We start from the raw sequence: 12,833 nt of genomic DNA, 5'->3' as shown, positions 1-12,833 counted from the left end.
ACAAAAATGATCACATAAACAGTTTGCTATTTCTTATGCTCCCTCTAAAAAGAATAAAGATAGATATCTTCTTTGACAAAAATAAAAAGAAAGCAAAAGACTGCTAAATCATTAATTAAATGTTTTCTATTAAGTATGTTTATGGTTGACATGGAATTATTTATACCAATGGGTGAAATTGACAAATTCTCTGAGTTGGGTAAGAATTATGGATTTTTTTTTAGAATTATGGATTCTTTTAAAAATTTTTATTTATGATAGTCACACAGAGAGAGAGAGAGGCAGAGACATAGGCAGAGGGAGAAGCAGGCTCCATGCACTGAGAGCCCAATGTAGGATTCGATCCCAGGTCTCCAGGATCGTGCCCTGGGCCAAAGGCAGGCGCTAAACTGCTGCGCCACCCAGGGATCCCTAGAATTATGGATTTTAATGTAAAACATTTTCAACCAAATTGGATAGTATAAGAACAAATCATACTTCTAGAAACTCTCCACCAATTATCTGGTCTCAGATATGAAGAATTAATCTGACTGAATAAATATCAGAGTTCCTAGTCCATGCTACTCCTCCCCTCACAATCCCCCAGAAAACTAAAATATGATTAAGCATCTATGGAAGGAATATATTCTACAATGACTGGATAAATTAATTAGAGGACTAGAACAAGAAACCATTACTATTTCAATAATGAGCAGTCTATAAAATATCTGAATTCCATAAAAGAGATATTGAATAGCTTATTTTAAATACCACAATCTGCTCCACTGACCATGCCAAATTAGGTAGTGAGTAAAGGTGCCTGGAAAGGCTTTAATATCCACTCCACATTAGTCCAGCAAGCCTAGAAAGCAGTAACTACCTAACGTCATGGGAGTTCCACAACAGGCAACACAGCACACATTACATAAGACCCAAGTCCAACTAGAGCTCTACTATCCACTAGGAAGAGCTACTATCTACCAGGCGTTACAGATAGTACACTCATAAGTTAGAATCCTCTAGAAATTTTAAGTTACACCTATATTTGGAAATCTCTGTGGAAAATAACTATGGTCTTCAAATGGGGATGGAATTAAGAAACAAAGGAGATAGAAGCTTAAAGGTATCTTGGATGAAATGGAAAGAACTGTGAGTTTGCATAGGAAAGACCAGTGATACTGGTGGTCAGCGAGCAAGTGACAGAAAGGATGTCATGTCTCCTAAGACAAGGTCCCAAAGGAGAACTATAAAAAATTATTGAACAGAAACACAAAGCTGTCCATTTTGTGGTGGGAACACTGTAACATGGATGCTGTACACATATGCTAGTGAACTGGGCACAGAACTATGAGATAAAGTTCAGTTTCTTGCTTCTTTCTTTCTTTCTTTCTTTCTTTCTTTCTTTCTCGCTCTTTCTTTCTTTCTTTCTTTCTCTTTCTCTTTCTTTCTTCTTTTTTTTTGATAAAGTTCAATTTCAAAGCAGAACCAAAGGCAAAAGAAAGAAAATAAAAACTTATGTAACAGTTAAATTTTATGAAAGTTGGAATCCTTTCCAGAGATACATACTGAATTCCAGCGCATAGAACAGAATAATTTAACTTTGCAGTGTGGAGATGACTTAATCCTGAAGCAAAAGACAAAAGAGAGTCTACTCTTCACTCAGCAATGTCACTGCAGTGGTCGTGGTTCGAGAACAACTGAAACTTGCACAAGAAAAACTAGGCTCTTAAGAACTGAAGGCAAACTGTAATTTGTTTTGAAATTATTAGGGATTTAAACAGTTATATTTAAAAATTTTAAAGTAGCATATTTCTAATTGCCCACAGGCAATGGGAGTATGAAAATGACATTTAAAAATACAGGAAGGTTTCCATTTCCAAACATACAGATTAGTAGATATCCTGAAAAATCCTCCTGCTACAAATCATCTCACTGAACATAAGAGGACAAAGACCTTGTTTCTACATTTCAACAGTGAGAGAGAATGAAAAGAGAAAGGAAGGAAGAGACAGAGAGAGAGAGACAGGGAGGCTAAAAATGAGGAGACAATTGCAAATGTAATTGTAGCCAAATTCCTGATTGATTTCACATCAATCCAAGCATTCCAGAATGTTCTAACTTAGCAGCCTACAGAGATAAGGGGAATAAGAAAAAAACTCTAAGTAAAAAAAATGAACCAAGAAAATAATTTAGTCACAAAGGGAAAATAACAAGAAAGCTTCTCTATCAAAAGCTGGGGAATAAAAGGAGCTGGAAGGGGAAGAGGGAGTGGAAGGATGGGGATAGCAAAACCTCCTCTGTAAATTCCTACACGATGGTTGACCTTTAAGAGGGAGGACAATGGTACCTGTACCCACTGGCCCTAAATCTAAGTGCACTGCTTTAGGGAAAAGAGAAAAGTAACCATTAGCATAGCTGGTGTGACCCTATAGACTATAATAGAAGGAGCAAAATCATAAAATACCTCCTCCTTTAGAAGGGAGGGAAAAAAGTGGAGCTGGCACACAAAGCCCGGACATTTCAGAGCACTGTTACAGAGAAAATTAACACTTGCTGTGATTCTCAGCACCCAGCATGGATCTATGGAATTGAAAGAAGGAATACAATTCTAAGACATTCCCCCAGGACAGAATTAGAGGAATTAAGCAGGCGCATCCACAGAAAAGGTTTGAGAGACTCCCCGTCTGATCCCACAAAATCTCTAGTCTGGTCATTCCCTTCTAGAGCAAGACCATAAAGATTGGAAGAAGTGACAATTTCTTTAAATGTGCAGGCACCAACCATGGCTACTATCATCAAAGAAATCAGGGAAATATGACACCAAAAAAACTCCAATAGCAGACTATAAAGATATAAATATCTATGAATTGCCTAACAAATAATTTAAAATAATCTTAAGGAAGCTCAGTAAGCTACAAGAAAACACAGAGGTAATAAATGAAATCAGAAAAATAATACATGAACAAAATGAAAAGTTCAACAAAGCAACAAAAAACAATAAAAAAGGACCAAACAGAAATTCTGGTATGAAGAATATAATGATTGAACTAAAAAATTCAATGGAGAGCTTGAAAGGCAGACTCAATCAAGCAGAAAGGGAATCCATGAACTCAAAGACAGATCATTTGAAATTATCCAATCAGACAAAAGGGGGTAAAAAGAAAGAGTGAAGAACCTCTACAGGACTTATCTGACATCAACTAAGTCAACAATATGCATTATAGAGGTCCCATAAGTATAAGAGAAAGACAAACAAATAGAAAGCTAATTTAAGTGAATAATACCAAAGAACTTCCTAAACCTGGGAAAAGAGACAGACATCCAGACTGATGAAACTTTAAGAATCCCAAATGAGTGCACAAAGGGGACTACCAAGGACACCAAGAAACGTTATAACTAAATTGTCAAAATTCACAAATACTGAATTATGAAAGCAGCTGGAGAAAAAGAACCAATCAAACAAAAGGTACCCCTCCCCCCCCCCCCGCCCTATGGTACTATCAGTAGATTTCTCAGTAGAAACCTTGCAGGCCAGAAAAGTGTGTAATAATTCACTCAAAGTGCAGAATGAAAAAGAAACTACCAGTCAAGAATACTATACCCATCAAAACTTCCCTTTAAAAATAAAGGAGCCCCCGGGTGGCTCAGTAGGTTAAACATCTGCCTTCAGCTCAGGTCATGATCTGTAGGCCCTGGGATCCAGTACTGCATCAGGCTTCCTGCTCAGTGGGGAGCCTGCTTCTCCCTCTCTCTCTGACCCTCCTCACTGCTTGCTCTCTCTCTCTCAAATAAATAAATAAAATCTTTAAAAAAATGAAGGAGATTGAAAAAAAAAATGAAGGAGAGATGAGAATTTTCCCAGGCAAACAAAAACTGAAGAAGTTCAATACCATCAGAAGTCCCAAAATCTGAGTAGAACACTGCCTCACAAGAAGTGTTAACCAGAGTTCACCAAAATGAAATAAAAGGATGCTAAATAGCAACATTTAAAAAAAAATGAAATATAGAGATGCCTGGGTGGCCCAATTGGTTAAGCATCCAACTCTTGATTTTGGCTCAGGTTATAATCTCACAGTCATGGGATCAAGCTCCACACTGGGGTCCATGCTCAGCATATAGTGTGCTTAAAAATTCTCTCTCTCCCTCTGCCCGTCTCCCCTACATTCTCATGTCCTCTCTCTCTAAAATAAAAAAATCTTTTAAAAGATGAAAGTATAAGCCTCACTGGTAAATGTAAATATATGTGAAAATAAAAAATAATGTAGTACTATAAGGGTGACACAAAAATTAAAGCTAGTATAAAAGTTAAAGACATAAGTATCAAGAATAAATGTAACTACAAAAATCTGTTAATAGAAGCACAATAGAAAAGACAGGAATTGTGACATCAATAACAAAGTGTGTGTGTGGGGGGATAAAATATAGATTTCTCATATGGAGTTAAGTTATCTGCTTAAAATAGACTGTTACAGGCTCAATCGGTTAAGCATCTGCCTTTGGCTCAGACATCCCTGCTCTGCAGGGAGCCTATTTCTCCCTCTCCCTCAGCCTGCTGCTCTCCCTGCTTGTGCTCTCTCTCTGTCAAATAGATAAAATCTTTTTAAAAATTGACTGTTATAAATATTAGATTTAAATATATGCTTCATGATAGCCACAAAGAAAATATCTACAGAAAGGAATCAAAGAATTATCAATACAAAAAAAATCATCAAACAAAGGAAGACAGCACCAGAGGAAAAGAGTAATGAACTATACAGTAGACAAAAAACCATTAACAAACTGGAAAGAGTAAGCTCTTACATAACAATAATCACTTTAAGTGCAAAAAGATTAACACCTCCTAGTCAAAAAACACAGAGTGGCTTAATGGATAAAACAAGAGCCAACTCTATGCTGTGTACAAGAAAGTGACTTTAGATTTAAGGAAACTCATAGGCTAGAAGTATAGGATGAAAAAAGATCTGCAGATGAAAACCAGATAGACCATGTTCTGGACCATCTAACAAAGCTCAACAAATTTAAAGGAATCGAAATCAATGACATCCTCTGGGTAAATACCTAGTAGTGCAATTGCTGGATCATGGGTAGTTCTATTTTTAACTTTTTGAGGAAACTACGTAGTGTTTTCCACAATGGCTATACCAGTTCACATTCCCACCAAGAGTGCAAGAGTGTTCCTCTTTCTCCACAACTTTGCCAACACCTGCTGTTTCCCATGTTAATTGTGTTGACTCTGACAGGTGTGAGATATCTCATTGCAGTTTGATTTGCACTTCCTTGATGAGTGACGTTGAGCATCTTCTCAAGTGTTTTGTTCACCATCTGTAGTCTTCTTATTTACAAAAATGTCTATCCTTGTCTTCTGCCCATTTTTTAAACCAGATTGTTTTTTGGGTGTTGAATTTTATAAGCTTTTTATATATTTTATAAGTTTTTTTATGTACTTTTGGATACTAACCCTTTATCAAATCTGTAATTTGTGAATATATCTTCTCCCATTCTGTGGGTTGCCTTTTAGTTTTGCTGGTGTTTCCTCCACTGTGAAAAAGCTTTTTTGTTTTTGTTTGATGAAGTCCCAACAGATCACTTTTGCTTTGGTTTCCCTTACCTTGGAGACATACCTAGTAAGAGGCTGCTACGGCCAATGTCAAAGAGACTACAGCCTGTTTTCTCCTCTGGGATTTTAAAATGGTCTCTCCTGTCTCACATTTAGGTCTTTCATTCATTTTGAATTTATTTTTGTGTGTGATGTAATAAAATGGTCCAGTTTCATTCTTTTGCAGGTTGCTGTTCAGTTTTCCCAACACTGTTGAAGAGACTGTCTTTTTTTTTTTCCATTGGATAGTCTTTCCTGCTTTGTTGAATGTTAATTGACCACATAGCTGTAAGTCCCTTTCTGATCTTTCTATTCTGTTCCATTGATCTATGTGTCTGTTTTTATGTCAGAACCACAGATCTTGATCATTATAGCTTTCTAATATAAGTCCAGAATTGTGATGCCTGCAACCTAGCTTAGCTTTGGCTATCTGGGGAGTTTTGCAGTTCCATACAAATGTCAGGATTGTTTTTTCTAGCTTTGTGAAAAACTCTGGTGGCATTTTGATAGGGATTACACTAAATGTGTAGATTACTTTTGGTAATATAGGTATCTTAACAATATTTGTTCCTCCAATCCATGAGCATGGAATGTTTTTTCATTTATGTAGTCTCCAATTTCTTTGATCAGGGTTTTTTTATCTTATTTTTCTTAAATTCAATTAACATATAGTGTGTATCATTAGTGTCAGATGTGGAGTTTAGTGATTCATCTGCTGCATGTAACACCCAGTGCTCATCCCATCACATGCCCTCCTTAATGCCCATGACTCAGTTACCCCATCTTTCCACTCTCTTCTACTCTAACAACTCTCAGTTTGTTTCCAGAGTATCCCCTCTCTGATTTTATCTTATTTTATTTTTCCCTTCCTTTCCACTACAATCCTGTTTTGTTTCTTAACTTCCACATATGATAATTGTCTTTCTCTGACTGACTTATTCCACTTAGAATAATATCCTATAGTTCCATCCACATCATTGCAAATGGTAAGATCTCATCCTTTTGATGACTGAGTAATATTCCATTGTGTATATACCAAGTCTCCTTTACGTATTTATCAGTCAATGGACATCTGGGCTCTTTCCATAGTTTGGCTATTGTGGACACTGCTGCTATAAACATTGGGGTACAGGTACCATTTCTGATCAATAAATTAGTATCTTTGGAGTTAATACCTAGTAGTACAATTGCAGGATCATAGCACAGCTCTGTTTTCAACTTTTTAAGGAATTTCCATACTGTTTTCAAGAGTGGCTGTATCAGCTTGCATTCTCACCAATAGTGTTTTATAATTTTCAGAGTACAGATCTTTTACCTCTTTGGTTAGGTTTATTCCTAGGTTACGGGAGCAATTAGAAATGGGATTGATTCCTTGATTTCTATTTCTGCTGCTTCATTATTGGTGTATTGAAATGCAAGAGATTTCTGTATGTTGATTTTGTACCCTGTGACTTTACTGAATTTGTGTATCAGTTTTAGCAACTTTTTGGTGGAGTCTTCTGGGTTTTCTCTAAAACAAAGGAGTGGAAGGGATAGATACAAGCCAAGATACAGGCTCTTAATTACAGAGAACACACTGATGGTCACTAGAGGGGAGGCGGGTGGGGGGGGTGGGGGAACCAGGTGAGGGGAATCAGGAGTGTACTCATTATGATGAGCACCAGGTGATGTACAGAAGTGTTGCATCACTAAATTCTACACCTGAAACTAATATTACACTCTATGTAAACTGAAATTTAAATAAAAACTTAGAAAAATAAAATCAATGACATATGAAAATATGAGATGGATCTAAAGCAAAGCTGAGTGGAAATTTACAGAACAAATTTTTATATTAGGAAAGAAAAAAATATAAAACCAAAGTTCCAATAACCAAAGTTCCTACCTCAGGAAACTAAAAAGAACCAGAAGACAAAAAAGGAAGCAAATGGGGGAAAAAAGGAAATAATAAGATGGAAGTAAAATTTAATGGAATTGAAAATAAGAAAATAATAAAGTCAATGTCACACAAAGTTAGTTCTTCATAAAGATCAATAAAGTTAATAAATTCTAGCAAGAGTGGAAAAAATAACACAGAAGACCAAACAGAAGGATTAGCAATAAAATGGGAATATTACTCACAGGCACTGAAAGTAACAGAAAACTCCACATGACTTTATGCTCAGGCATATGACAACTCAGAAATGGACCAATTCTTCAAACACCACCAAATATAAAAATTCAACAATAAAAACAAGTATCTAAATAGTTCTATAACTATTAAAGTAATTAAATATGTAAGAAAAAAGCTCCCTAAATAGAAATCCCCAGGTTTCTTAAGAAAATTCTACCAAATGTTCAAAAATCAATCCTGAATAAAATCTCTTTAGGAAACAAACTTCCCACTTCATTTTGTGAAGCTAGTATTACCTAAGTACTAAAACCAGACAGAGTCTGTATCAAAGAAAAGCTATGGACTAATATCTCTCATGAACTCAATATAATATGAACGAATTAAATCCAACCATGTCTAAAATGTTATGCAGCATGACCATGTAGGATTTATTCTGGGTAGGCAAGCAAGGGTTGCTTCAATATTCTAAAACCAATTAACATAACCCACATATCCACAAGTAAAAAAAGAAAAATCCTATGATCTCAACAATTAACTCAGAAAAGCCCTGGACAACACACAATACTTATTGTTAATAAAATCTCACCAAAATAAGATTGTAAGGGAGTTTCATCAGATTTATTTACCAAAAGCATCTACAAAAAACCTACAGCAAACATAATACTTCATGTTAAAAGGATAAATGCTTTCTCCATAAGCTCAAAAAAAGGGAGGGGGGAAGAAAGTCTATTCTTACTACTCATATTGAACACAGCACTGGATGCTTTAGGCACTTGAATAAGTAAAAAAATCAGTAATGAGCCAGAAAAAAAAAAAAAAGAACATTGGAAAGGAAAAAATAAAACTGCCTCAATTTGGAAATGACAAGACTGTCAGCCAAGAAAATCCCAAGGAATATAAAATACTCCACAAATATTAAAAAAAAAACCTTCTAGAGCTAATATTTAAGTTCAGCAAGTACCTCAGAAACAAGATGAACACATGCTGATAAAATGCATTACCACACACTGACAATGAGCATACAGAAACCAAAATTAAAACACAGTATTTCTTAAGGTTGTTTCATAGAAAAGGAAACAGTATAAACTTACTAAAACGTATAGGTTATGTATGCTACAAATTACAAAAAAAAAGATGATAAAAAAATCACAGAAGATCTAAAAACATGTAGAGGCATATATATGTTCATAGATTGGAAGAACGAACATAGTAAAAGTGTAAAAGTTATTCCCAAATTTATACAGAGGCATACCTCAGATATATTGTGTGTTTGGTTCCAAAGACCACTACAGTAAAGCCAATATCAAAATAAAGCGACTCACGTGAATTTTTGGGTTTCCCCAGACATACAAAAAAAATTATATCTACACTATATTGTAGTCTATTAAGTGTGCAACGGCAGTATGTCTAAACAAAACACTGTATATATCTTTTTTTTTTATAAGGTTCTTTTTTTTTTTTTTTTAAGACTCCATTTACTCATGAGAGACAGAGTGAGAGAGAGGCAGAGACACAGGCAGAGGGAGAAGCAGGCTCCATGCAGGGAGCCCGACGTGGGACTCGATCCCAGGTCTCCAGGATCCGGCCCCGGGGTGGAGGCCACGCAAAACTGCTGAGCCACCGGGGCTGCCCAACACTGTATATATCTTAACTAAAAAATACTTTTGCTAAAAATTGCCAGCAATCATCTGAGCTAAGAGGAAGTCATCTCTTTTTGTTGGTCGAGGGTCTACCTTGATGTTGACAGCTGCTGACTGACCAGGGTGGTGGTGGCTGAATGATGGCAACCATGGCCATTTTCTTAAATGATGCATTTAAGAATTTTGCTACATCAATTGACACTTGTTTTCAAGAATGATCTTTCTGTAGCCTGTAATGCTGTATGATAGCATTTTATCCACAGAACTTCTTTCAAAGTTCCAATCAATCCTCTCAAATTCCGTCACTACCACTTTATCAGCTAGGCTTCCTCAATATTCTAAATCCATGGTTGTCACTTCAACCACCTTGACAGCAATTTCACCAGGATCAGGTTCCATCTCAAGAAACCACTTTCTTTGCTCATCCATAAGAAGCAAGTCCTCATCTGTTCAAGTTTTATGCTGAGATTCCAGCTCAGTCCCATCTCCAGTTCCAATTCTCTGGCTGTTTCCACCACACCTGCAGTAACTTCCTCCACTGAAGTCTGGAACCTTCAATTTGTAAAAAAAATGCAATAACTGTGAAGCTCAATAAAGCAAGGCACAGTAAAACAAGGTATGCCTGTGCAGGATTGATTAACATAATTCCTACCAACATCCCAAAGGTTTTCTTAGACATACACAAAACTCTGTTAAAATTTATTTAATGATACACAGATTCTAAAATAGATAAAACAATTTTGCTAATACAGGAATACAATGGGATGAATAACTGCCCATCATTAAGGCCACAGTAGTTAGACAGTGAGGTATTGAGAAAAACATAAACACAAAGAAGGGAAAAGAATAAAGAACCCAGAAATAAAAAAAAAAAAAGAACCCAGAAATAGAGCCACACAAATATTCTTAACTATAGTTTAACAAAGGAACAAAAGCTATTTAGTGGAGAAAGGACAGCATTTTTAACAAAGGATGCTGGAGAAATGTGACATCCACAGGCAAAACAATAACAAAAATAGCCTTGCACCAAATCTCATACATAAAGCAAAAACTAACTCAAAATGATTTGTAATGTAAAAAAATGTAAAAAAAATTTTTTGAGAGGAAAATCTTCAAAATGTAGATATACAAAGAGTTCTCAGATGTGACCCAAAAAAGCACAACCCATAAAGGAAAAATGGATACAATTGACTTCATAGATATTAAGAATCTCTTTCTTGAAAAACCCATATGAAGAGGAAGAAAAGACAAGCTAAAATGTGGGACAGATATTTACAAACAACATATGGAAAAAAACCCCACTAGATCTAGAATACATTGAACCCTCTTGACTCAACAGTAAAAAAGCCAACAATCCCAAGAGAAAATGAGCAGCATAGTTTACCAAAAGGATGTGTACGTGGCAAATAAGCATAACATAAAATGACCAACATCATTAGTAATAAGGGAAATGCAAATTAAAGCCATAATGGGATATTATTAAATAACTCCCTTGGGGAATAAAATAATCAACAATACCACATCCTGTTAGAAGCTGGAGAAACTGGACCACTCACACACTGTTGATGGAAATGTAAAATTAAGTGTAATATGACTCAGAATTAGTGAGCCAAAATGGTAAATTATTTTCTCATGAAAACTTGTACACCAAAGTTTACAAAAGCTTTAATTTTAACAATCAATAACTCTGATCAGTCCAGATGTCTTACAACAGATAAAAAGCTAAACGAGCTGCAGCATATGCACCATGGAACATTACTTAGTAATATAAAGGAATAAACTATTGGTACATGTACCACCTTGGATGCATCTATAGGAAATTGTGCCAAGGGGAACAAAGCCAACCCTGAAAAGTTACATTCTTTATGATCACTGAAACTTCAGAAACAGGACAGAATAGTGAATGCCAAGCTTAAAGGGAAAGGAGTGGTGGGAGTCAGGAAAGAGGTGGGTGGGCATGGTTATAAAAAAGCAACACAGGGATCCTTGCAGGACTGGAACTGTCTGTACCTGGACTAAGGTGGTGGATTCATAACTGCACAAGAACTTAACACACAGAAATGAATACAAGTAAACTGGCCAAAGCTAAATGAGAGCAGTGGATGGTAGCAATGTCACTACCACTATTTGTGATACTGTTCTCTATCAGCAGGTTTGCAAGACGTTACCATTGGGAGAAATTGGGCAAAGTATACAAGGGGTTTCTCTATAATTTTCTTACAACTGCTAGGTCTAATTAAAATTCTCAACATTTTAATGTAAAATAAAAAGATATTAAAAACAACTGAGGTAGGAGTGTCTCTTTATAACTGTTATAATTTTAAAACAAGGTCACTCTATGGCATTCATCTCATAGAGTAATGGTGTTTGAACCCCTCTCTTTAAATCAGACAGACCTGTGAATGCTTTGACCAAGATACTACAATACATAAGATGCCAAATGACTCCCAAAGGTGGGTCAGAAAAAGCCTTACAGTTTATGGCTTTCACTTCTCGGAACACTCACCCTCCTATGGCTTTCTTACAGAAGGTGATACCCTGGGGACACTGGTGGCTCAGTGGTTGAGCATCTGCCTTGGGCTCAGGTCATGGTCCCAGGGTCCTATGATCAACTCTCACATCGGGGTCCCTGCTTCTCCCTCTGCCTACATCTCTGCCTCTCTCCCTGTGGCTCTCTCATGAATAAAGAAATAAAATATTAAAAAAAAAAAAAAAAAAAGGTGATACCCTGTCTCAGAAACAATCTGCTGTGAGAAGTTTAAGCCACATAGATGTTTGAAAATATGGAGATGGTATAGAATAAAGTGTAGGAGAGAAAAAAATAGAAGAGATCATAACTATAATTTTCCCAAAAAAAGATAAAAAACATGAAATCACAGGTTCAGTAACCACACACCAATCTCATATAGAACACATACAAGTAAGATGGAACCAAAGCACACCATAATCAAATTGCTTATAAAGATACCAAAAATAAATTGAAAGCTAAAAAAACCAACACATTAAATATGGAAAACAACAACCTGTAGAGACACACCTGGGTGGCTCAGAGTTAAGATCTGACTCTTAGTCTCTGCTCAGGTCATGATCCTAGGGTTGAGAGATCCAGTCCTGGGTCAGGCTCCATGCTGGGTGTGGAACCTGCTTAAGATTATCTCTCTCTCCCTCTTTGCTCTCCCCCCGACCCCCACTCTCTCTCTCTCTCTAAAATAAATAAATAAGTCTTAAAAAAAAAACTTGTAAATAATGGACCTCTTATCAGAAGGAATAGAGGAGAGTGAAAAAATTACTTAAAATGCTGAAAAAAAATGGACTACCAGACCAAAATTCTCTAACCAATGAAATATTCTTTATAAATAAAGAAAGGAAATAGAATTTGTAGGTAAAAAAAAAAACTGAAAGAATCCTTTGTCAGCAGATGATAACCACAACAAATGCAACAGAAGACTTTTCAGACGAAAGGGAAATAAAAGCAGATAAAAACCCTAACCCTCATATGAAATAG

At 36.1% G+C, this 12,833-nt stretch overlaps 1 protein-coding gene across 7 annotated transcripts in view; it reads right to left on the bottom strand.

The window, feature by feature from the left end:
• Positions 1 to 12,833, bottom strand: part of ZPBP (zona pellucida binding protein) — an 87,506-nt gene that overhangs the window by 37,781 nt on the left and 36,892 nt on the right. The window contains exon 7 of one of the 7 annotated variants that reach the window (XM_077864245.1): positions 9,703 to 9,880. The exons of the other annotated variants lie outside the window; for them this stretch is intronic. Coding sequence (XP_077720371.1) covers positions 9,779 to 9,880 — 102 coding nt within the window. The 3' untranslated portion in view covers positions 9,703 to 9,778. Of the gene's footprint in view, positions 1 to 9,702; positions 9,881 to 12,833 lie in introns of those variants that run through there. 7 annotated transcript variants of the gene reach the window in all.

This window comes from Canis aureus, chromosome 21, assembly GCF_053574225.1.
Source record: "Canis aureus isolate CA01 chromosome 21, VMU_Caureus_v.1.0, whole genome shotgun sequence".
NCBI classification, from domain to species: domain Eukaryota; kingdom Metazoa; phylum Chordata; class Mammalia; order Carnivora; family Canidae; genus Canis; species Canis aureus.
This window is presented reverse-complemented; position numbering and strand designations above follow the sequence as displayed.